Below are 26,727 nucleotides of genomic sequence, written 5' to 3' on the forward strand. Positions count from 1 at the left end.
GATATCTTTTTCTCCTGTTTTCATGTCACCTTTGTCATCTCTAATTCCTTTTACATCAATCTTTCCTCCATTCCTAAGCTTCTTCAACAACCTCCAGAATATTTTGTCACCTTCTTGATATTTATTTTCTATATTCTTGCCAAAGTCCTCCCATTACTTTTGTTTAGCTAGTTTTATGCACTGTTTAGCTTTCTTACATTTGTCTCTGTATTCTCTAAGAGCACAATCTGACTTATTTGACAGGAACTTTTGATATGCTTCCTTCTTTTCCTTCACCGCCTCATTAACTTCCTGTGTCCACCAGGGAGTTCTGATTTTTTTATCCTTGCAGACAACCTCACCACATGCCTCTCTAGCAGAATCAATCAATGTTTTCTTCAGAGTTTGCCACTGAATCTCCAAGGTTTGATTCCTGTTCTCAAACTCTTTCAATTTTTCTTCAATAATCTTTGTGTATTTTAGTCTACAGTTCACATCTGAGAGCTGCTCAACTTTTATTCGCTTTAAAACTTTCTTACATGTTATTCTTTTCAATATGAAATTCAATTTTATCCTGCTCAAGACTAAATACTGATCACTTCCAATTTCAAATCCTCTGTACACTCTAGTGTCCTGCACCAGGGAGAAAACATCACTATCAACAATAACATAGTCAGTGAGACTTTTCTTATCCCTTGCCTCTTTTCTCCATGTGAATTTGTGCACATTTTTATGTTTAAACATGGTATTAGTAATAACCAGTCCATGTCCTGAGCAGAAATCCAACAGATATTTGCCATTATTATTAGCTTTGCTCTTTTCTCCAAATTTTCCCAAAATATTTTTGTATGTCTCACAATCATTTCCTACTCTGCTATTTAGATCCCCTACAAGGACCAACTTTTCCTTTTTCATTGTGTCAGTTGCTTTTTCTAAAGCCTCAAAAAATACCTCCACTTCTACCTTAGTAGAACCTTCTGTGGGACCATTGGCACAAATAAGTCTCATTGTCCAGTTCTCCATTCTCATATTTGCCAACATTACTCTACTTGAGACTGACTGCCATTCAAGAAGATTAGCCTCGTATTTTGTGTTGAATTTTATGGCTACTCCTTCTTTTCCTTGATTGTCATTGCCTGAATATAACATTTTGTATTTATTGCTCAGTAAGATCTCACCAGTTTTTGTCTTTTTTTGTTTCAGTCACCCCGATTATGTCGATCTGGTACTTATCTAATTCCTCAGCTAGCTCCATTTCTTTGCCATTCAGGTTTCTTATGTTGATAGTACCGATATTTAACTCTGCTGATGCTGAGTTGGGGTTGGTTTTCAGATTTGTTTCAGTAGCTGACTTTTCGCTGTTCACCCTGGTTCCCTGGCAAAAACAACGGCGGCATTGTTTAACCGGACGACGCCCCAGCCGGCATGAAATTTTGTCATGCCGTACCATCATTTATTATTTTGGTTTAACCAATAAGAATACAATTTGGTCGGCTAAATACCAAATTGCCAGCCCATCCTCGTTCGTTCAGTATCCAAGTAGATACCCAACAGGGTGCACCACGAGAAGGTGAGGATTGGACATTAGGTCAGAAGCCCTGGTCGGTTCTCCTCATTCCTTTAAAGGCTATGTGGTGGTCTCCTCTCAGTTATACAGCTTTGACCCTTAAGCACACCGTATATATATATATATATATATATATATATATATGACAAATAGGTCATCATACCATGCCTTAAACATTCAAATTCTCTGCAGACACCACACTCTCTGGCAATGCATTCCAATTATTTTCACAACTCTCCATGCAAAAAACCTGCTTCTCACTCCCTTGCTCACATCCTCCTTACATAACCTCCAGGGATGACCTCTTGTTCTTCCTCCCCCATTTCGCACCATTTTATAAAACACCTCTTCAATGTTTATCCCACAACAACCCCCCCCCTCACTAACTCATGCATCTCTATCACTCTATTATATTGTCTCTCTCTCTTCCTCCTATCCACAAAGATAGAGAAAGGTCTGAATAATTGCTATGAGGATAGATTGAGAGTCTGAGTTTTAAAAAAAATTAATTGGTAGCAGAAAAGAGTCAGTATGAAAAAAATATGAGGAAATTTTTCAGTACAAATGTGGTGGAGAAAAAACATCTCTAATTAAGTTAAGGTGATAATAAATCCCTCATTATTTTAAAGTCGGATACGAAACTCGGAGATCGAAATGTAAGAGTTTCATGCCGAACAACTATCGGCGAGTCCAAGCGTAAGTCAACACCTGGGTAGTACAACACTAGAGAAATGCGGAGCAAAGGTGGAGCAAGATCCATCACTATCCTCAATATTTTCTCATAATGTAAAACGCAGCTCCTAGGAGATGTATTACTGTTTTATATTATGAGGAGAGGTCACTACCCAGACCGGTTTCAACCTTTATTGAGGTCTCATCAGTGAGTAGGTAGACCTGGATAATACCAAGGTTTAAGTGAAACGAACTTACATACCCCTACTATACGAATTGCCAGAACGGTGTGCCCATATATTATTATATTATTACTACGATAAAGAGCCAAGAGGCCATTTCCCTCCGGTGGCACAAACTAAGTCAAGGGGATTTCCTTAACTTGTCCTTATATCTAACATTTTGTAATACCAATATCTTCTTGGTTAGTCATATACACCTATCACTGTTTTTCCTCCTAACATTCATAGAAACAAGATCTGAGAATAGTAATCCAAATTTGAACAAATATGATGATGATCATAGAGTAATTATTTGGACAATAGATCAAGTGTTAACTAATAAATATTTATTAAACCTACTAGTTTCACCAAACTTTAACTGTTGGCATCTTCAGGGTACAAGCACTTAGGTTAAAAAGCATTACACAAATATGAATAACTGTAAAATTCTAACGATTATAGTTACAAACTAAAATAGCATTGAACGTGAGTGATACACGTATCACGTGTACATGATTAACTAGTTGTTGCTAAGGAACGTTCCATAGTTTGCATTGAAGTTCATTTCTTGCGTGTTAAGAGATCTAATTAGGGTTTTCCATATCTCTGGGAGTATTAAACCCTGGTTCCTGTTAAGGTTATCAACAGAGCGAGCGACTGTAGCTGCTTCTTTAAACATTCGGGAGTGGTAGTCTTCTTCTATATAAGGGGAACAGCTTTTTTCCCACTCAATGACATGGTTAGTTATAGAAAAATGAGATGACAGGCGTGATATGTCTTGTCTGTTGTTTTTGACCAATGTGCTCCTTCTGTCTAATTTTGAGGCTTCTTAATGTCTGCCCGATGAACCACATGAGCATGGAATATTGTAAATTCCAGCATATTTATAGAAAAGATGGTTATCTTTTAGAGATCTTAGTAGTTTACAAATTGTTTCTATAGGTTTGAATGTCGCTCTTATTTTGTGTGGTTTGAGGAGACTAGTAAGCTTGTTGGAGATGCCACTAACATACGGAATTGTGATAGTTTTGATATATTGAGTATCCTCTTGCTCTCTTTGTGGTGGTTCAGAGAAAAGGATTTTATTGACGAGTCTTCGTGGGTAACCGTTCAAGTACAGATTACTAGATATCAATGTTAACTCGTCTTGTTATCTGTTGTGATGCGGACAGCTCTTTTATTTAACATGTGTACTACTCTGAGTTTGTGAGAAATATGGTGAGAGGAGCTGAAATGTAGATAGCGTCCTGTATTTGTAGGTTTCCTGTAAACTGATAGGTTTATGTGACCATTAATTTGCTTCTTAATTAAAATGTCTAAGAATGGCAGTTGTTTGTCTCTTTCAAGTTCCAGAGTAAATTTAATAGAATGATGAAAGGAGTTGATCTTATTGAGGAAGTCAAGTAGGTCATCCTTGTTGTGGTTCCATACAATGAAGATGTCATCCACATATCTCCACCAAATAGGAAACCAACGAATACAGGACGCTATCTACATTTCAGCTCTTCTCACCATATTTCTCACAAACTCAGCATAGTACACATGTTAAAGAAAAGAGCTGTCCGCATCACAACAGATAACAAGGATCTTCAAGATGAGTTAACATTGATATCTAATAATCTGTACTTGAACGGCTACCCACGAAGACTCGTCAACAAAATCCTTTTCTCTTAACCACCACAAAGAGAGTGAGAGGATACTCGATATATCAAAATTATCACAATTCCGTATGTGAATGACATCTCCAACAAGCTTGCTAGTCTCCTTAAACCACACAAAATAAGAGTGACATTCAAACCTATAGAAAAAATTTGTAAACTACTAAAATCTCCAAAAGATAATCATCCTTTCTATAAATATGCTGGAGTTTACAATATTTCATGCTCATGTGGTTCAAGTTACATTGGACAGACATCAAGAAGCCTCGAAATTAGACGGAAGGAGCACATTGGTCAAAAACAACAGACAAGGCATATCAGGCCTGTCATCTCATTTTTCTATAACTAACCATGTCATTGATTGGGAAAAAAAAAGCTGTTCCCCTTACATAGAAGAAGACTACCACTCCCAAATGTTTAAAGAAGCAGCTACAGTTGCTCGCTCTGTTGATAACCTTAACAGGAACCAGGGTTTAATACTCTCAGAGATATGGAAAACCCTAATTAGATCTCTTAACACACAGGAAATGAACTTCAGTGAAAACTACAGAACATCCCTTAGCAACAACTAGTTAATCATGTACGCACGATACGTGTATCACTAACATTCAATGCTATTTTAGTTCGTAACTATTAACGTTAGAATTTTACAGTTATTCATATTTGTGTAATGCTTTTTAATGTAAGTGCTTGCACCCTGAAGATGCCAACAGTTAAAGTTTGGTGAAACTAGTAGGTTTAATAAATATTTATTAGTTAACACTTGATCTATTGTCCAAATAATTACTCTAGTTAGATGATCAAGAAAATAAACATTCATTATGATGATGATCATATTCAAAGCATATATATATATATATATATATATATATATATATATATATATATATATATATATATATATATATATATGCTTTGAATATGATTTGAATTTGAATATGACGACATTTTCCTTATTTGGAGCCATGGCCATGATTCTCTCCTGGATTTCCTTGAACATCTCAATGGTCAACACCCAAATATCAAATTTATGGCTGAGTTTGATGCTAATGGTTCCCTGCCTTTTTTTAGACATCAAACTGACCCGTTCTTCAGGAAAACTAAAAATTTCGATCTACAGGAAACCTATCCACACCAATAGATATCTCCATAGTCAAGCCCATCATTATCCTCTCAGAAATTTGGAATAATTTCTACTTTGGGACATAGAGCTCGCTTTCTTCTTGATGACCCGATTGAACTTCATAAAGAAATCAATCTTCTTAGATCTACTTTCAGACCAAATGGATATTCTCAAAAAATTACTAAAAAATTCCTGTTTAATCCTCCTAGTCGCCATAATGAAGAGATGAATAACGTAAAAGGCAATATCTCTATACCATACATAAGCTCTGTTTCTCCAAAATTAACCAAGGTTCTCAAAAAATACAACATAAGAACTTTATTTACTCCACTTCTAAAAATCCGTTCTCTAGTAAGCCATCCAAAACCTAGTCATCATAATCTTAAATATCCCGGTGTTTATCAGATCTGGTATGATTGCGACATTCCTTACTTTGGCAAAACAGATAAGTCAATTGAGTTATGCATTGAGGAGCACAAGAGAGACATCGATTACAAGAGAACACATGCCAGTGCTTTATCTAGCCATGTTCTATTTTTGGCCAATTCTGATGTAGAAAACCATAGCCATACAATCCTTTGGGACAAATTTAACAACCGTTGCCATGATGAATTGGAGAGGAAGATTATAGAATCTAGGGAAATCATCCTCAACCCTGTACATCTAAACAACAACCTAAGCTACAACCTTTCAGCCTGTCATTCTGCTGTGATCAAATACTGGTGCTCACAAGATGATATACGCACGCACACGTCTAACAACGTAGCCAACGAGGGAACAGCTTTGAATACATTGACTGCAACGTTTTAACATTAAATATATACATTTACTTTCCGTGATGTTTACAGTTGTTTCTTCCATGTTTAATGGTTATTTCTTTTATAATATGCACCTGACGAAGGCTGTCAAAAGCTGAAACTAGTTGTGTGATAATAATAAACTTTTCTCTCGGTTTAAGTCATTCAATTCCTTTTAAAAATATGTATAACAACCGAGTAAATCAAGCTCCACACACACACACACACACACACACACACACACACACACACACACACACACACACACACACACACACACACACACACACACACACACACACACACACACACACACACACACACACACACACACAACACACACACACACACACACACACACACACACACACACACACACACACACACACACACACACACACACACACACACACACACACACACACACACACACACACACACACACACACACACACACACACACACACACACACACACACACACACACACACACACACACACACACACACACACACACACACACACACACACACACACACACACACACACACACACACACACACACACACACACACACACACACACACACACACACACACACACACACACACACACACACACACACACACACACACACACACACACACACACACACACACACACACACACACACACACACACACACACACACACACACACACACACACACACACACACACACACACACACACACACACACACACACACACACACACACACACACACACACACACACACACACACACACACACACACACACACACACACACACACACACACACACACACACACACACACACACACACACACACACACACACACACACACACACACACACACACACACACACACACACACACACACACACACACACACACACACACACACACACACACACACACACACACACACACACACACACACACACACACACACACACACACACACACACACACACACACACACACACACACACACACACACACACACACACACACACACACACACACACACACACACACACACACACACACACACACACACACACACACACACACACACACACACACACACACACACACACACACACACACACACACACACACACACACACACACACACACACACACACACACACACACACACACACACACACACACACACACACACACACACACACACACACACACACACACACACACACACACACACACACACACACACACACACACACACACACACACACACACACACACACACACACACACACACACACACACACACACACACACACACACACACACACACACACACACACACACACACACACACACACACACACACACACACACACACACACACACACACACACACACACACACACACACACACACACACACACACACACACACACACACACAGGGTGTTCGGGATAAATTTGACATATTTATAATTAATTATATTTTTCCGTAAGTTACATGTATTAACACACACTTCTCTTCATTTAAAAGTTTGGACCCTTCTTCATTCATATACAAGATGTCAGAAAGGATGGATAGCTGGAACCCACCTGAATCATGGAAGAGAATAACTTGTATCATGATGATTCGTGCCCGCCATCAAAATAAGGATATTACGACTGCTGCCCAATGCTCCCTGAATACAGTAAAAACAATCAGGCATGAACTAGAGACTTGCAATGGTGACTACGAGGATGTAGCAAGAAGAAAGATCCCTAGCAGACGATCTGATTGCGTTCGTACAGCAGAATTCCTCGCAAATCTGCAGGAACAGGTGTTGAAGAACCCTGGCATTGGAATTCGGGCTTTGTTCGTGGAGTTGCTAACTGTAGTCAAGCCCTGGATAACAAGGGTAGCCAATGGTAGGCCGTATGTATGGCAGCAGGATTCGGCCCCTTGCCACACCTCTGGGAAAAGTCAAAAATGGTTGTCTGAAAATTTCTACGACTTAACCAGTCCAAATGTTTGGCCTCCAAACTCCCCAGACCTTAACCCCATGGATTATTTTGTATGGGGCGCAGTTGAAAAAGACACCAATCGCACTTCCAGTAATACAAAAGCCCAGTTAATGGATAAAATTAAAACAGTTTTTGCGGCCCTTCCCAGGGAGACTGTAGCATCAGCTTGTTCGAGGTTCCGAAGCAGAATTGAAGCTGTGATCGATGCTAATGGTGGTTATTTTGAGTAAATCTTGTTGATAGTATTGTAATTAACTCTGCCTGTAATGTTTTTTTGTCAATTCATTAAATTTAATAGATACAAAGAAGATTTTCTTTTTCCTTACGAAACTGTCAAATTTATCCCGAACACCCTGTATATATATATATCAACAGTGCAGTGTATGGAGAAGTAGTTGGCAATGCAATGTGAGGAAGGGTTTTCAAAAGACCGGGATGGAGGAAATGAATTAGAAGTTAGTAAGTTTCCATAGATATTTTATTGGCATCGTTCATGAAAATGTCTATAAAAAAGGCATAAGGCAGAAATAGTACATCTGTGAGAAAGTAATTTGAATGAGTCTAAGAGAGAGAGGTGTTACTTATTAAGCAGATTACATCAGATTGCTAACAAGAATTTTATAGAGTTCTTGATTTACTGCTATAATCTATAATATGTATTGCTATAAGCTGTCCAAGTGTAGTATAACCTTTGATGTTTTTGTACTATAAAAATTAAAAAAAAAAACTCATTAAATAACTAATCCTCTTGTTCTCCCCATCTCCAGATATTCTATGAAAAATATTATCCACATTAATTTGGTAATTATCCTTTACCAATTTATGTCTTGATCATGTCTCCTCCTCTTCCTTCTATCCACTAGGCTCTGTAATTTGCATTCTCTCAATTTTCCTTCCTCATATTCCACATTCCAGATACCATAGTCAATCATCTCTGAACTCTCTCCAACATCTCATTATCCTTTGGAAAACCAGGTGACCAGATCTGTGCACAATATCCATATGCCACCTGATCAAAGCTTTGTACAATGGAATCAAAACATTCTTACTTCTACATGTCAGTGTTCTCTACATCATTCCTATATTCCACTGTGTTGATCTCAAAATTTTAGCAAAATGTCTACAAAATTTCAAGCATGAATTGGCAAAATGATAATAATTTCTTCTTGGCTTGATGAAATTTGATATTTACATCACTCAGTATTTGTTGAGTCATTTCAGTTGGATCAGGTATGTGTACAGTATATATGCGAAAAATGGAGCTCTAGATTCAATTCAACAACAACAATTATTATATAATAAATTTAGTTTAATCTTTTATCCAAGTGTAAGCAAACAAAGTTTGCACCTGAAAATATCTTTTGGACTGAGGTAAGGTGGTGCAATACCAGGCAGCTCCGAGCAAAGGTGGACCAAGCTCTCCTATTGCTTCTGCCTTGGTATCTCCATGTTTGGGTCTACTTCCCACTGACGAGAGCTCAATAAAGATCGAAACCGGTCTGGGTAATGGCCCTTTTCTTAATGCATAGCAGTATACATGTTCGCAAAGAGATGTGCTTTGCATTATGGGAGATACTGAGACAAGGAGTGATGAGAGCTTGGTCCACCTTTGCTCGGAGTTGCCTGGTGTTGTCTGACTCAGTCCTGAAGATTTTTCAGGTGCAAACTTTGTTTGCTTACACTTGGATAAAGGATTAAACTAAATTTATTATAGTCTAACCAAGTGCAAAATAAACTTCCAACAACAATTATTATTATTCAGAACCTCCATGGAGTTACAAGACTCATCATGGAAGGTCCATCTTAGACAACACCATACCATTGCTTAAACTAATTTCATCATTTGTGCCCTCACCACCTTATCAGGCAATGTATTCCATGGTCAAACCACCTGCCATGGCAAAAAAAAACATTTCTTACTCACCACTTACATTAATGAATGGTGTCACCACACAAAATAGGGAGTACCAAATGCCCTTTTAGAATTGTCTATAATTATAGCTTATTTATGGAAACAAAAAAGTTACATGTCAGGTTGTTAAATAGTATAAATGTAGATAATACATCATCTACATAATGTATTATGTAGATAGTATAAATAGGTAAATAATATAAATAGATAAATATTACCTTATATAGTTACTTTGCAGACTTAGAATTAGCATTTTCCCCCCATAACTTGTTATCCTTGTTATTTTTTCTCTTCATTTAGTTTAATGTTTTAATTTATATTGTTATTTAGAAAACAAAAAAATTGTCTAATATAATTTAATTTTATGTGTAATTTCAGGTTATGAGCAACATGGCTTTTATGATCAGGTGTCTCCAGCAGTTCCCATTTACTAACTATTTTTGGTTGTGTTTCTTATGTTCTCAAATTTTTTATCTTCTCCATGCAGTTTACATCTTAGTTTTTTAAAAATCCAGTAGCATTATTACATGTGCATGACATGTTTTGCATTTTCTATGTCTCATTTATGAAATTAAACAGGATTCAAGTAACAAAAAAAAAAAGTTTCGAAATAAAAAAAAAACGGCAATTTTAGTTTGATTTTGTGAACATTTCTGGAAAACATCCAAGCTATATACAATTTGTTTCATTTTATTTTATTTATTTATTTTTTTTTTAACTGATACTTAACTTATGTTCCTCACTATGCAGCTAGACTATTCCTGTTGATATCCCCCTCCTAACTGACATAATATGTATCTTTAGAACATAAGGAAGTTGGAATCTGAAAACTGATCTTGGTTCTAAGAGATTTCTACTAAATTTCCTATAATATATATATATATATATTTTTTTTTTTTTTTCATTAGACATAAATGATTTTTTTTTTTTAAGATAGATAAATTTTATATTTATCAATTTTTAAAATGTAATTTACTTTGGAATTGTAAATTCATGCTAATTATAAAGATTATCGAGATATAGTTTTTCTTTCTCTGTGACCTTATTTTATTCTATAAAATCATTTAACACCTTTTGTTCTAAAATTAATCTTATTATAACTTATTAAAAGTACTACAGTAGATTTCAGTTTATAAAGAAATAAATTTCAAAGTGTGACATAGAAAACAAAAAAAAAATGCAGAAGGTGCAGCACATTTTTAGCTGTTTAGGTTTATTGTGTAACTTTTTTTTTAAGTGGTATTTATTTTAGTCTGTTGTTTATATAATAAATCTCAGGAAAATAACAGCTCCTTAATGTTACTCCTATAATTCATTTCATTCTATGTAGAATGAAATTTAGGACAGGATATATAGGTTGGTAAATTAAGGGCTGAACTCAGACAACTTTTACTCATCTGTGATCTAGCATGCCTATAAGCTCTCTGATATTTGTATATTTCCTTAACACATAATAGCCTAGCTTGTCTTATACAATATTACCTAAAGAGATTTTTATTTATAGATGCCATTTAGTATAAAAAATTTATGAATGGAGAATATTATGAAGAATATTTTAGAAAATATTTAAATTTCTGCAGTTGTTACTTCTTATTCTGCACCTAAATTTATTTATATACATGTATTACACTGAATGGCAAATGCTCGTTCTTTGATTAATAAACTGAAGCAAAAAACATATACAATGTCAGCATTGTTTAAGTTATTACACATTGAGGAAAATCATCACTGTATATTTAAGATTTGAATTCAGAATAAAATGCATTAAAATGTTTCTATTGTATTATACTAGGTAATTTTTCAATAATACTGAAAGTAATTTGAGCTTTGGAAATTATTTGCACCATCACGTAAAAAATTAATAGTTTAGATAAAGAAGTCCCACTGTTATGGAATAATATATATATATCTATCTATATATATATATATTGAAACTGTGATTTCTCTGAGAATTGTTTTCATACATTATTATGTTAGCATATTTTTAAAATGACAACATTAAAAACAGTGTTTGACAGAGTACTGCAATTGTATGGTATGTAATTTTGTTCTGAGGCCAAGAAATTTAGCTGATGAAGGAAAAAGATTTTAGTCATGCTCATGTTATGTTGATTTATCTAGAAAAATGTTTTTATTTAATGTTTGAATTGTTGCAATATTTAAAATTTTACTTAATTTTTGTCACCACATTTATATATATATATGTATGAATGTATGTATATACAGTTAACTATCGTTTATCTGACTACTAAACAACAGTCCTTCAATTAATAGACTCATGCACATCAACTGACTTCTGGTATACAGCACCATGTAATTATACTTCAATGACTTAACCATTCATTTATCATAATAGCAAATTGCCTTCCCAATGTGTTCATATAAGTGATAGTTACTGTGTATATATATATATATTTCAGACTTATGCTGGTGATGTTTTTTTCTAAATATGATGTACAGTTTACCTTTGGAAAACTTTGAAGTTCAAAATATATCCTTTAAAATTGTTCTTTGCAAGCATTGTATATGTAACACTAGCCCTATAAATAAACTGTGATGTAGTTTTCATGTGTATCGCTAATTTTTATCTCCATATATAAAAACACAGTTGAGTTAAATTAATAAATAAAGCATTTTTTTATACTACTGTGTAATATATTTACACACATCATGTACCATCATATCCATTTGTGGTTTAAGACAATAGAGAGTACAATTTGGTCAGCTAAGTCCTAAATTACCAGCCCATCCTCATTCATTCAGTACCCAGTAGATACCTACTAATGAGTCACCACAGGAAGGGTGAGGATCTGACATTAGGTTAGAAGCCCCAGTCAGTTCTCCATATAACTGAAAGGCAATGTGGAGGTCTCCTCCCAGTTATTTGGCTTTGACTGTTAAGCAACCCCATCAAAGACTAGAGACCACAGATATGAGAACTAAGAAAAATTAGGGGAGTGAACTGATGGCATCATCAATGGTAGAATCATATTAAAAATGAAGATATTAGAAAGGAACTTGACATTATTAGCATTAAAGAATGTGTCAACAGAGCTAATCTAAGGTGGTGCGACCAAGATGGCAGGAAAGAGACCCAGAGGAAGACCAAGGTCTAGGATAAGGTCAGTCAGAAGTGCCTTAGAAGCACACAAATGTTAGATATGACAATATTGAAAGTTCTTGCAAGTTATTTATTTATTTATCGTATGGCAATCTACATATTGTTATAAAAGTTCATGTACATAAATCAGTACAAATATGTAAAAGGTAAATAAAAAAAAAAGTAAATGACAAACAATTAAAGTATAAAATAGGTAGTTACACTTTTGGCAAACAAAGCACTTGTTAAGATCAAGTGTTGCCTCCAGGAAGTTGCTTCCTTGACCTGTTTATGCGCAAAGACTGCACTCAGTGAAAATATGACGGTTCGGGTGTCCACAGTCACACTCCTCTGAGGGAATTTTCCCCCACTTGTACAGAAAGCTTGCACATCTTCCATGGCCAGTACGAATCCTGTTCAGTGTTATCCATGTCTTTCGGCTCAATTCCATACCTGGGATGTTGAGGCACTGCTTATTAAACCAAATTTTGAGTTGGGCATTAGTATTTATGCTCCACACTCGTTTCCATTGATCTTTGGTATTATATTATAATTAGTCATTCTCAGATGTTTAGTTTCATGAAGGGGGGGGGGGGGCTTTCTTGATTTCAATCTGTTAAGCTGAAGTTCTGATATGTTATGTATAGGCACTTCAGTATTTCTGAGTATTTTGTTATATTCTTGTAATAGAGTTACATCTTCATAGATTTGGTGGTATTATGTTACTCAGCATTGAAAGCCAATAACCAAGTATTGTTTTTATGGTTCCAGACATAAGTCGTATTGTGGTTAAGCTGACCATAAAGCCAATTAGTTTAGTATGGCAGCTATTGAGCTGGACTGGAGCACAGTAATCCACCACTGGAAAAACCAGGCTGAGTGCAGATGTTCGTCATGTGTTTGCAGCTGCACCCCAGGAAGTGGCACGTAATTTCTGAATGATGTTATTTCTAGTTCTTATTTTTCCAGCTGTGTTTTCAGCATGTTTCTTATATGGTAGAGTACGGTTGAGTGTAACTCCTAGATACTTAGAGTATTTATTATGGCGTATGACTGAATTTCCAAATGGGATGTTCAACTCATCTTGTGCCAATTTCTTATTGAGATGGAAAGTTGGCACTTCAATTTTACCTTGGCTTGGTTGTAGTCTCCATTTTTTGAAGTAAATATGCATGGAGGCAAGGTCGTTTGTGAGGGTTTCCTCCATCTGTCTTAGTTCTCTACTTTTGGTGGCTAGCGCTATGTCATCCGCATAGCAGAATTTTCTGCTATGCGGATGGCCCCTCTTTTATTTAGCTTATATATCAGCTATATATAAGCTAAATAAAAGAGGGGCCAATACTGAGCCTTGTGATAGACTGTTGTTGAGTTTCTTCTGGTTACTAATACTAATATTTTCTCCAAGGACAACAGGGAAATATCTATTGCTGAGCATATTATTAACAAGTTGTATTGTTTTTCGAATGGTAGCACTTTCATTAATTTGTACAGCATGCTCTCTCTCCAGAAAGTGTCGTTACAGCAGTTAGATCAAGAAAAACTGCGGAAGTTTTTAGATTTTGTTGAAAGCCCGCTGTGTATGACATCAGTGCCAGAACATGGTCACAACAACTACAATTAGGCCTTAGGCCTGCCTGTTCAATCAGAACGTGTTCAAAGATGATGTTGCTTATGCAGTTATACAATAGTCTTTCCAGTAGTTTATATGCACAGCTTAGTAAAGCAATTGGTCGATAGTTTTGTGGGTTGTCAGTTGATTTTTCAGGTTTGGAAAGAGCTGTTATCTTAGTTTTCTTAAATTCTTTTGGTAACATGCCGGTGTTCATTATTTCCGAGAAGAAATGGGCAAGCCATTTTTTTGGTGTTTTTGCCAGCATGAATAAGAAATTCTGGGTGAACTCCATTGAACCCCTGGGCCTTTCCTGTATTTGTATCGGCTAGTGCGTTATTGATTTCCTCATCGCTGAACGGTCTCACATATTCTGATTCATCTTGTAGTTTTCCCTTTAATTCTCTGGCTTCTCTTTTAACTTCAATGGTATGATTTCTGTCATGTCATCTCAAGATTTTAATAATATGATTAGCAATTTGGTTTGGTGTAACATCTGTCTTTTTAGTAGTCACCATTGTAGCGTTTACTAGCTTCCGTAACATACTCCAGGTCTTCTTGCTGGAGTGCCTAAAGTTCAGTCTCTCAATTGTTTCAGTCTCCAACATTGTTGTCTTTCTGCATCCAATTCATGAAGGAGATCGTTTGCGATTTCCAAATCACCACTCCAGAAATTTCTCATAAAGTTGTGCACTCAGTTCATTCCATCCAGGGCCATAGGGATATGTTTTTTCAGCTATAAAGATGACAGCTCCTACAAATCGGTTGTAGTTATTGGGTACAGGAGATATGAAGTAAACACACTTGTCAAGATCAGTGGCATATTTTTCCCAATCATCTCTTCAAAAATTCCATCTCGGGTGGGGAATTGATCAGTCAAGAGGTATTTTTATGCCTACATCAAGGAGGACCGGTCGGTGTTGCTGGGAAGTCACTAAGAATTCTTCTTTGATAGGTACAGGTTCATTTAAGTTATTAGAGGTGACAAAACAGAGGTCAGGATTATAGTCTCTTCTCCATACTGCTGAATTGAAAGTGCCACGCTCTTTAGCATCAAAGATCAAGTGGATATTGAAGACCTCAGCGAGGGCTATATCGCATTCATCATTCTGGGCGTACTTCCATAACTCGTGGTGGCTATTGAAATCTCCTGTGTATGTGTATATTGTTGGGCGATTCTAAAGGGGGAGGACTTGTTGAGGCCATCGAACGTTCGGTGGCTTATATAGACATTAACAAGCGTCAGTTCACCCAGCTTTGTCACGACCAGGTTAACGTCATCACTTGTCGCAGTAACAAGTTCGATTTGCTCGATGTTGTTACAGACATATGTTGCTCCTATTAGCTGGTAGCCATATATTCACCCTCTTCCATAGATAGAAGTCTTATTCAGTAGTGGCATGTGTTTCCTGGAGGAGTGCAATGTCTATATTTTGGTCAAGAAGGAATTTTGAAAGGTATTCACATTTTGATTTACTGATTCCTTCGATGTTAAGATGACAAATTCGGACTTGAGGTCCGAGATTTCTAATCAGTTGGTTTTTCAAATGGATCTTGTAAGTAATAGACTGATTTGGAAGGCAAATTGTTCATAGGAGATTAATGATGTAAACTTAATCATGTAGTGCTGTCATAGGTGCTGCCTAGGGATCTTAGAGTGTTAGTAGATAGGAAGTTGAAGTTTAGGGGCCATGTAGCAAAGATTGCAAATACAATTCAAAAGATAATTGTAATGGTGAAACGAACTTTGACATGTAAAGATGAGGATGCCATTTTGTCTATTTACAAGGCCTTGATAAGACCCCACGTAGACTATTGTGCAGAGGTCTGGTGTCCTGGTTTTCATTGTGATTCTGATACTGGAGAGAAAGTGAAAAGGAGAGTGTTAAAAATGATATCAGGATTGTGGAATATTGATTATGAAGACAGATTGAGAATTCGTAGACTGTAGACACTAGCAAACAAGAGAAAGAGGGATGGTGTGATTGAGACATACAAACTTCTGAAAGGATTTCAGTTGATAGAATTTATTTTATGGAGGTTGGGGAAACATGGCCTCATATCACAGCCTCTTTCAAACTCCGTCAGTTCCCTTCTTGCAACCATTTCATAGGGACACATGCACTGACTTGGGAGCATCATACCCCACAGCCAGCAAAGGTCGGTCGATTGGTAGAGCCTCTGCTACTAATGACTCAGCAAAAAGTTAAGCAAGTTTGAGCGTGGTTAGTAGTTGGAAGGGTTCAATCTTTCGATGCTGTTGGCACACACTCTCCCTTGATGAGTCTTTGGACGCCCTGGAGGTGTCACAATAATAAATAAATAAATAGGGTGGGGAAAGAACAAGAGAGCATTCTTGGAAGCTGAGAATGAATGCCACTAAGAAGGGAGTGAGATCTAGATTTTTATCTCATAGAGTAGTATGTGATTGGAATGGACTACCATGGAATGTTGTGTGTGTGCAGCATGAATGAATTCAAGAACAAATACAATAGCTAGTGTGTCAGGGAGGAGGGACTCCCTTGATGAATCCCAGACTCCCAGGAGGTCTCTCTTCATAATAATATAAACCTGAACATGCCTTGGGATGCCACAGATTGCAAAATCTATAGCACATTAGTGTCATATGTGGACACTTTTAATCTGTTCCATACACCAAAGGTTGCAGAACCATATGTGAGTAAATGATGGAGCGGGGGGGGGGGAAGACCTCATTGTACTTCTGGGAACATTCCATGAATAAGAGCTGCTCAAAGGGGGAAAAATATGAAATGAAAGAGAAGGACAAGAAATTGTTTCTTGGAATTGAAATAGGACTCTGAACGATTGACTTGCAGATGCTCACACATTTTATTTACAGGAAGATGGAGGAATTCACTTTGGAGGTTTAATGGAGTATGAACAGCACTGGGAAAGGATTAAAAACTTTAATTCTTCCAATATTCCATATCAGTCACTGAGACATCTTCAGGGAGTACAAACTAACGCTTGTAACACAACACACGTGTTGTGTTACAAATTGAGATTTATAACACATTGAGAAAAGTTGTGTTACAAGTTGTAAATTGAGAGCTTTGAGAATTGATATTCCCCAAATTTTGGGAAGTGTCTTCCATCTGTATTTACATCTGTATTTATTTAAATTTGGTTGATTTCTGAAGGCAGCTGCAGATTCCAAAAACAGTTTCTTTTCTAAATTTACTGCGGCAGAGCATGGTGGTTTTTTTCAAAGGGGTATCCAATTCAATGCATGGTCTGTAACACCAGATTGACCATAGTTGTGATTGCAGATGTATTTTTTGTGATAATCTGTGCAGATGGTGGTTGCTCTACCTATCTGTCCAAAATATGCCAACTTGCAGAAACAGGAACTTTATTATACTGCAGGAGGAACTGAGAGAGGAGGGACTTGATCTTTGAGAGAATGGGTTAACAAGTTTCAGGTGGGCTTAAAAGCTGTGCAGAGGTTGCATTTTTTTTTTTTTTAGCACCTGGCTATTTTTTCAGATGTATCCTGGATGTAGACGATGGTAATGACATTCCTAAAATCATCTTGAAGAAAGATCGTGGATTGGTGGGAGGATTGATTATTTTGGATAGGATAGGTGATGTGTATATGATTGCGTTCTGTTGAAAAAGAGGTTCCATCGGACACAAAGATTGTATGATCTATTGGTTAGCATTTTAATGATGTCATATTGACAACAGGTTGGGGAGTGGTGGGAACGTTTGTGAAGCTATCTGCCTATGTGAGTGGGTTTCCTGTATGTATACAGTGAAGGAGGAAGGCATACAGGAAACCCACTCACATAGGCAGATAGCTTCACAAACTTTACCACCACTCCCCAACCTGTTGTCAACTAAAGTGTCTAGGAAGGATAGATTATGGTTAGTTTCTTTTCCATCATAAACTGTATTCTTGGATTTCGACTAATGAGGTAACAGAGGTAAGAATCTAATGTGTCCGGGCCATTAAGCTAAAATCTTAGCCAGATAAAAGGTTCTTTTTTCGGGGGGGGGGGGGGGCTTCTACAAATGCCCATGGAGGGCACCTCACTGTGCTTCATTTAGTATTGTGTTGTCTTTGTGTGTGTTACAAGTGCTTCCTCTAGATGTCTCTGTGACTAAGATGAAATATTGGAAGAATTGAAATAGTTTTTAATCCTTTCCCAGTGATGTTAATACTCCATCAAACTTCCATGATGTCTATCCACCCAGTACTTAAGATTTAACACTGGTACTAATTATTCCAGGAAGCCATGAAAATACTAAAGAAAAGATTTAGAGCAAAAATTCATTTGTAAGATGATGCTGGAATGATTGAAGTGGGCCGGTCGGACGGGTGGAGACCATCAATTAAATAGACTAATCTCTTCTTGGATGGCATTAAGAATTTTAGAGATTCTTTGGCGTTATCCAAATATTTTTGCATTCTGGATCATTATGGAAGATTTTAACTGCAGTGTAAATTTAGCAATGGATACAGTTTCATACCCTTACTACAACACACGCACGCACGCACACACACACACACACACACACACACACACACACACACACACACACTAGTAAAGGAATGAAATTTCTGGAATTCTTCAATTCATGTTCAATTCAGTCGATTCATGTCAACTGGCAAGTTGACATGAATCGACTGTCATACTAATTAAAATGATCCTCTTGTACTTGTTGCGAACTAGCTATAACTATTTAGCTTCAGTTACTTGCATATTTATCACCATCTTAGTCTCACATTAACAGTGTCAAATTACACAAATCTTTATTGAGCAGATGGTCCGTGACATACACTACTATCTTTTTCATATTGTTTAGATGACCGAATTTCTCTCAAAAACTTTGTGGTTCCTTTTAAAGAAATGTCTTTAGAATGTGTTTTTGTTATTAATATTGCCTATACTGGTTCCACAGACAACTGTTTCCTTTCATCAGTCCAAAATGCATTCGTTGAAAGAAACAACATTTATGCTTGTTATCTTTAACACAAAAAACTGACAATGTGTATCATGTTCCCAAAACTAATATCCTCTTGTTTCATTGTCTCAGTCCACGGCGCCAATGCGACGTAAGATAATGGCGTCCAAAAATACGACGCATTTGTTCAAAAACTGTAATGTGAGAGAGTTTGTCCAATGTGATGTGTATGGGATGTATGCATTCCCGAATGAGGCTGAGTTTGGATTGAAAGTGATAGTGGTGGGAGAATGTGCAGAAAGTGTAAGCAAAGTGAGGAGTTGAAGTATGTGTCAGGTTGTGAGACAGTTATGGTTGAAGAAAGCCAAAATGTGAGTGAAAATAGTGGCTTGTTAGGGAATTGCGATGTACAAGATACAAGATGGCAATGAGAGCGCTGATCTAAGAAAGGGTGAAAGCAATTATACAGAGAGAGAAAATGGTTTGAATGATAAAAAAAAAGAGGAATTATTTGTAGGAAGTGAGATCGCTAGGTTGCGCGCAGTGATACAAAATGCGCAGCTGCAATTAGAGCACCTGTAAAACTCTCCAGAGTGATTCTGCTAACGTAAATAAACAAGTGTTTAAAAGGAAAAATAATAAGAGTGGGGGAGTTTCTAAAATGAAGGAAAGTGTGTTGTATGGTGACTCGTTATTAAGAGAAGTGATAGATGGGAGTTTAACTAAATCGTACTTACCGGGTGCGAAATTTAAGGACGTAAGTGAGAGTATTAGAGCGCAAAAAACAGAGGGTGAAAGAATTGATAGTTGTGGCGGGTACGAATGAATTGAAAGGAGATAATTTTTTATGAGAGAGGACTAGAAATTATTGTTAAAGGTAGCGAAAGAAAAGAGCGACAGAGTTAGAATGGTGAGTCTGTTGCCGCGGTATGACAGAGGAGTTTAGAAGGAGAGCCATAATCGCAAATGACATTATGCGCAGGTTATGCAGACAGTGTGGTGTGGAATTCGTAGACGTGTGGAATGAGTTTGATGGGCGAAAGGATTTATACAAAATGGATGGCCTACATTTGAATGGATTTGGTGTGAGGAGACTGGAGTAAGTGTTGCTGAATGAAGTGAAAATGGATTTGCAGAACCAGGTAAACTAGAACTACCAAGGAGGTGGGGGGGGGAGTGGATATGCGGACATCAGTGAGAGAGTTGAGTGTAAGATTGTATATAATATAATGTACCCGTGCCAGCACTAAGGACAAAAAATCGGAATGGGATAGTTAGAATAGCTCATCAAGATATGGGTGGGACAAAGGGATCCCTGCATTTCATGTATAGTATACATGAAATGCAGGGATCCCTTTGTCAGGGATATAATGCCAGTAGTATTAGGAATAAGAAGGAAGAATTTTTGGCCTTGATTGGCTCTTCCTGGCCACAGATTATTGGCATTAGTGAAACATGGCTGACGGAAGTTGATATAGTTAGTGGGATAGAATGTGTAGGTTATAGTGTGTTTAGGAGGGACAGAGAGAATAAAACGGGGGGGGGGGGGGAGAGGGTGTGTTATTGATGATAGATGATGAACTGCAGCCAAGGAGAATTGAAGTTGTATAGCAGGATAGTGAAAAGAGCTCATTTGAGGCTATTTGGTGTGAGATTGAGACTGGCAGAATAAAATATATAGTTGGGTGCTGCTATACACCAGGTAATGGAATAGATAGATGGTGGAGATAGTATGCATAAACAAATTGATGAAATGAGTGGAAGGAGGGTAATTATTATGGGGAATTTCAACTATGGTAACATTAATTGGAAGGAGAGGACACATGTGAGGAAGGAAATGGATTTTATTCAGTTATTAAGGGATAACTATCTGAGATAGCATGTAATTGAAAATACTAGGGGTGTGAGAGTGCATGACCTAGTAATAGCATCTGAGAATTTGACTGTAATGAATATGACCATGTTGCCGCCTATTGGTGAGAGAGTGATCATAAGGTCTTGACCTGGGAGGTGGCTAAAGGTGTGAAATTTTCGATTATGACAGGGTATATGTGGATTGTATATTACCGTGCTGGCAAGTATGCCAAGCTTAGGCGATTGCTTGGATCAGTGCCATGACATGTACAACTGCAAGAGCTGGATGTCGATAGAACATGGGAAGTGGTCAAGGAGCATTTACAGGAGGTTATGACTGATTGTATACCTAGGGTCCGAATATACCTAGGGTCCGAATAGTAAAGCAAGGAGGGGTTAAATGGATGAATATCACCATTAAGCTTCAGCTGTGGAGGGAATTTAAATAATGTAGTGACCTGCAGGCACACGAACGGTAACGAGTGTGGTAAAAATAAGCAAAAGCGGATTGTGAAAGGAAACTAGCTATGCAAGCTAAAGAGAATCCCAAACAGTTCTTTCAATATGCTGCAAGGAAGGAAAAAACTGTACACGACAAAATGATTTTAAGGAATGACGATGGAAAGAAGGTCACTGAATCAGTCAGTATAGTGGAGTTACTGAGGAAGCACTTTGCAAACGTATATCACCCAGGTGGTGACATTGAAAAAATGAAGGAACCATTAGTTTATACGGGAATTGTGATGAATGAAGTGGAAGTGAATAGTCTATTACAGAACTTTAATGTGAATACATCTGTGGGATTGGATGGTATACCGGCACGGGTCTTGCGTGAAGCGGCTAAAAAATTATCAGTGCCCTTGACCATGTTGTTTAATTTCAGTCTCGGGTCTGGGTTAGCCCCGAGGGGGTGGAAAGAGGGGAAAATAGTTCCACTGCATAAAGGAGGCTCCAAGACTACGGTTGCAAATTACTGTCCGATCAACATATCAGGAGTCGTTGTCAAAGTCTTGGAGAAAGTAGTCAAGGGGAAAATATAGTCAAGGGGAAAATGCAGGAATGGATTGATGAAAATGAGATACTGTACTGGGGACAGCATGGTTTTGTGAAGGGTAGATCATGCCTTAGTAACTTGCTCACGTTTTATAACACGGTGACGGCTGAACTGGATAAGGGTAATGGGTTTACAGTGATACTGCTGGACCTGGCAAAGGCATTTGACAGGATACCACATGGAATTCTAATCCGTAAACTACAACATATGGGAATGGATATAGGGTTGGTGAGATGGATAGATGTGTGGTTGATGGAGAGATATCAAAGAGTAATTTATTCAGGAGTAGAATCCAAAAGATGGCCTGTGACTAGTGGTGTGCTGCAGGGTTCTGTTCTTGGACCACTGCTGTTTAATTTGTTCATTAACGATATAGGGAAGGATCTAAGAGGAACAGTTCATTTGTTCGCTGATGATGCAAAGTTGGGTAGGGCAATAGTGAATACAGAAGATGTCAAAATCCGGCAGGACGACTTGGATAGATTGGAATTCTTGGCTAAGGAGAATGGATGTCAATTTAATGTGACAAAATAATGTGACAAAATGTTAGGTTATGCATTTTGGGGTGAAAAGATTAGCAGCAGTATACCACATTGGTGGAACTGTACTCCAGGAGATTGATGAGGCCAGGGATTTGGGAGTGTTGGTGGATAGGGAGATGAAGGTTAGGGGGCACATTGCAAAAGTAGCTAAATTAGCTGATCAACTCACTAGGTTATTGAAAAATATCTTGACGAGCAGAGACAAGCAAGTTATTGTACCTCTGCACCGAGCATTGATAAGACCTCATCTCGACTACTGTGCTGAGATTTGGTCACCTAGGTTCCTTCTTGATTCTTGATGGGGAGGAGGTGGAGGGGATCCAGAGTTGAGTGACTAAGATGATAGCAGGTCTATGGAATGAACCGTATGAGAACAGGTTGAAGATTTGTGGGTTGCAGAAATTAGTTGATAGGTGGAAAAGGGGAGATATGATTGAGACATTCAAATTGCTGAAGGGTTTCTATAGGATTAATTCCGAGGATATTTTTGTGATCAGGACTGGTGGTAGGAGAACTAGGGGGACTATGGAAGCTGGGAGAGAGTGTGTTAACAGGGGTGTTAGAGCTGAGTTCTTTACTTTTAGAGTGGTAAATGAGTGGAATAAGCTGCCAGAGTCTGTTGTGGGTGCTATGACGGTGAGTGAGTTCAAGGCAAGGTATGATAGATACTGTGAGAATGTCGTATAGTTGTGTAGACATGATGTTTAGGGCCTCCCTCGATGAGTCTAAGGACTCCCTGGAGTCGCCCGTAATAATAATAATCATAATAAGGGAGATGACAGAACTCATGCATCAAATTATAGGCCAATCTGTGTGTCAAGTGTTGTGGTTAAAGCATTGGAGTGATGTTGGTGAAAACCAAGATACCGAATTGGATTGACAACAGTGCTATTATCTTTGATGGACAGCACAGATTTATTCAGGGCCGATGCGAGAGTATCGGACGCCCCAAGGCAAAGAAAATTTAGGCGCCTCCTATACAATGTCTCTATTAAGTAATTAGTGCGTAATTTTTTTTCGATACCCAAATTCGATTAGTGCCCCTATATACATCTTAAAAATAAATGTTACAGATTTTAAAAATTTTCTATCTATGCATTTTTATGCCTAACTATTTTAAAAATCACTCACCAGAATGAAATAATTTAGTTACCGATTTAAAACATTTTGCAAAGTTATTTTTAATGGCATACTACACTACTTCCATGTACACTAGGTAAACCAGGGTTTCCCAAACTGTGTTCCGCGAGAAGTTCCTGGAATTTGTCATTTTAGTTTTCTAAGCATTTTTTATGAATAAATATTTTATAGTGGAAATATTCTGAGGAGAATAATATTCGAGAATATGTCGAAAAACTCGGACCCAGAATGCCTAATAACATTTGTGCGTCGTTAATTTTCACATATCGAAACCTTTCAACATTTGGGAAAGAGATTAGCGCTGTTTATGATCGGTCATAAAAATTGCCTGCAAGCGGATTATAACAATCGGCGGCGTATATATATAATATATAATATTTTTCGTACAAGCGAAGTTTTTAAGCAGCAATGCAGAGGCTGACCTGATGAATAGAGAAGCAGTAAAATTTGCAATAGGCGGGCGTTAGATTAGATGATTTAGACGAGATGATAAAATTTGCAATAGGGCCATACCGTCGGTTGTATGAAAAAAATAAACAAAATGCCCACCAAACTACGTTAGCTCAATTCTTTGTTAAGAAGAAGAAGAAGAAGAAAATTTATATTCTGATGTTTTATTGTCTTTCAGCTTCATGTTTTCCTTTAACTAGGCCCTGAGACATACCTTAATTCTTTTATAAAAAAGTTAAAGTTCAAAAAAGAAATTTGAGGAACGAATTATACTTTTTCCCATATATTCGATTAGTGCGTTTTCGATTAATGCGCCTGTTTTAAAGAACATTAGGCGCACTAATCGAGGGATTGCTGTATATATATATATTGTCATACTCACACAAGCACACGTCACCTACACATGTGGATATATTTATAAAAATAATATCATTATGAACATTTATATATGAAAGTTATATATAAATGTTTATATGTTTATATACAGGGTGTTCGGGATAAATTTGACAGTTTCGTAAGGAAAAAGAAAATCTTCTTTGTATCTATTAAATTTAATGAATTGACAAAAAAACATTACAGGCAGAGTTAATTACAATACTATCAACAAGATTTACTCAAAATAACCACCATTAGCATCGATCACAGCTTCAATTCTGCTTCGGAACCTCGAACAAGCTGATGCTACAGTCTCCCTGGGAAGGGCCGCAAAAACTGTTTTAATTTTATCCATTAACTGGGCTTTTGTATTACTGGAAGTGCAATTGGTGTCTTTTTCAACTGCGCCCCATACAAAATAATCCATGGGGTTAAGGTCTGGGGAGTTTGGAGGCCAAACATTTGGACTGGTGAAGTCGTAGAAATTTTCAGACAACCATTTTTGACTTTTCCCAGAGGTGTGGCAAGGGGCCGAATCCTGCTGCCATACATACGGCCTACCATTGGCTACCCTTGTTATCCAGGGCTTGACTACAGTTAGCAACTCCACGAACAAAGCCCGAATTCCAATGCCAGGGTTCTTCAACACCTGTTCCTGCAGATTTGCGAGGAATTCTGCTGTACGAACGCAATCAGATCGTCTGCTAGGGATCTTTCTTCTTGCTACATCCTCGTAGTCACCATTGCAAGTCTCTAGTTCATGCCTGATTGTTTTTACTGTATTCAGGGAGCATTGGGCAGCAGTCGTAATATCCTTATTTTGATGGCGGGCACGAATCATCATGATACAAGTTATTCTCTTCCATGATTCAGGTGGGTTCCAGCTATCCATCCTTTCTGACATCTTGTATATGAATGAAGAAGGGTCCAAACTTTTAAATGAAGAGAAGTGTGTGTTAATACATGTAACTTACGGAAAAATATAATTAATTATAAATATGTCAAATTTATCCCGAACACCCTAATTTATTAATCAAAACCAGTACATTTGTATACATATATGATTACTCCTAATATCTGTATAGCAAGAAAATTATTACATATTAAATACAAAAATTATGAAAAATTAATCTTTCTGGCTTTTGCTTTGGCAAAGTTTTGAATTAATTCATCTATATTGATTGTAGATGCAATTTCACGCTCTATAGATATAGATATAGATATTATCTATAGACCAGTGAGTCGTTCCTGAGCCATCGTAGAGCCAGTATAAGTTTTTGTAAGTTTTAATTTCGAGAAACTCCTTTCTGAATTTGCTACCGATACCGGCAATGTCAAAAAAATTCTCAGAGCAATAAACACATTTGGAACACTATTTTCTAAATTATTTTTGCACATGTATGACAGGACATCTAACGAGGAAGTATTTTCTGGAATTCGCCTTGCTATTATATTTGTAATTCACTACATAAATCTGTTCCGTCAATAAGTGTAGAATTATCATGTGTTAAATAATTTTCCAATATCAAATATTTTTTAAACAGTTCTGCTGAAGTAATTTTTTGAAATTCATATACATATATATTTAAAAGAAAACCAAACTTTTCGTTAATTGTAGACATGTGCTTGAATTTTTCGTCAACAGATGCAATTACAGTATCAATAATTGAAAAATAAAAATCTTCCTTAAATTTTTGTTTAAAATCTGTTATGAATTCATCCTCTACT

At 37.1% G+C, this 26,727-nt stretch overlaps 1 protein-coding gene across 1 annotated transcript in view; it reads left to right on the forward strand.

Annotated features, from left to right (window-relative positions):
• LOC150108187 (APOBEC1 complementation factor-like) overlaps nt 1–12,514 on the forward strand; it is a 340,004-nt gene extending 327,490 nt beyond the window's left edge. The window contains exon 9 of the mRNA XM_090390425.1: nt 10,325–12,514. Coding sequence (XP_090246551.1) covers nt 10,325–10,380 — 56 coding nt within the window. The 3' untranslated portion in view covers nt 10,381–12,514. The remainder of the gene's footprint in view (nt 1–10,324) is intronic.
• The last annotated feature ends 14,213 nt before the right edge of the window (nt 12,515–26,727 follow it).

Source organism: Typopeltis vanoorti, chromosome 3 (genome assembly GCF_054136105.1).
Source record: "Typopeltis vanoorti isolate ZY-2024b chromosome 3, IOZ_Tvanoo_1.0, whole genome shotgun sequence".
NCBI classification, from domain to species: Eukaryota; Metazoa; Arthropoda; class Arachnida; order Uropygi; family Thelyphonidae; genus Typopeltis; species Typopeltis vanoorti.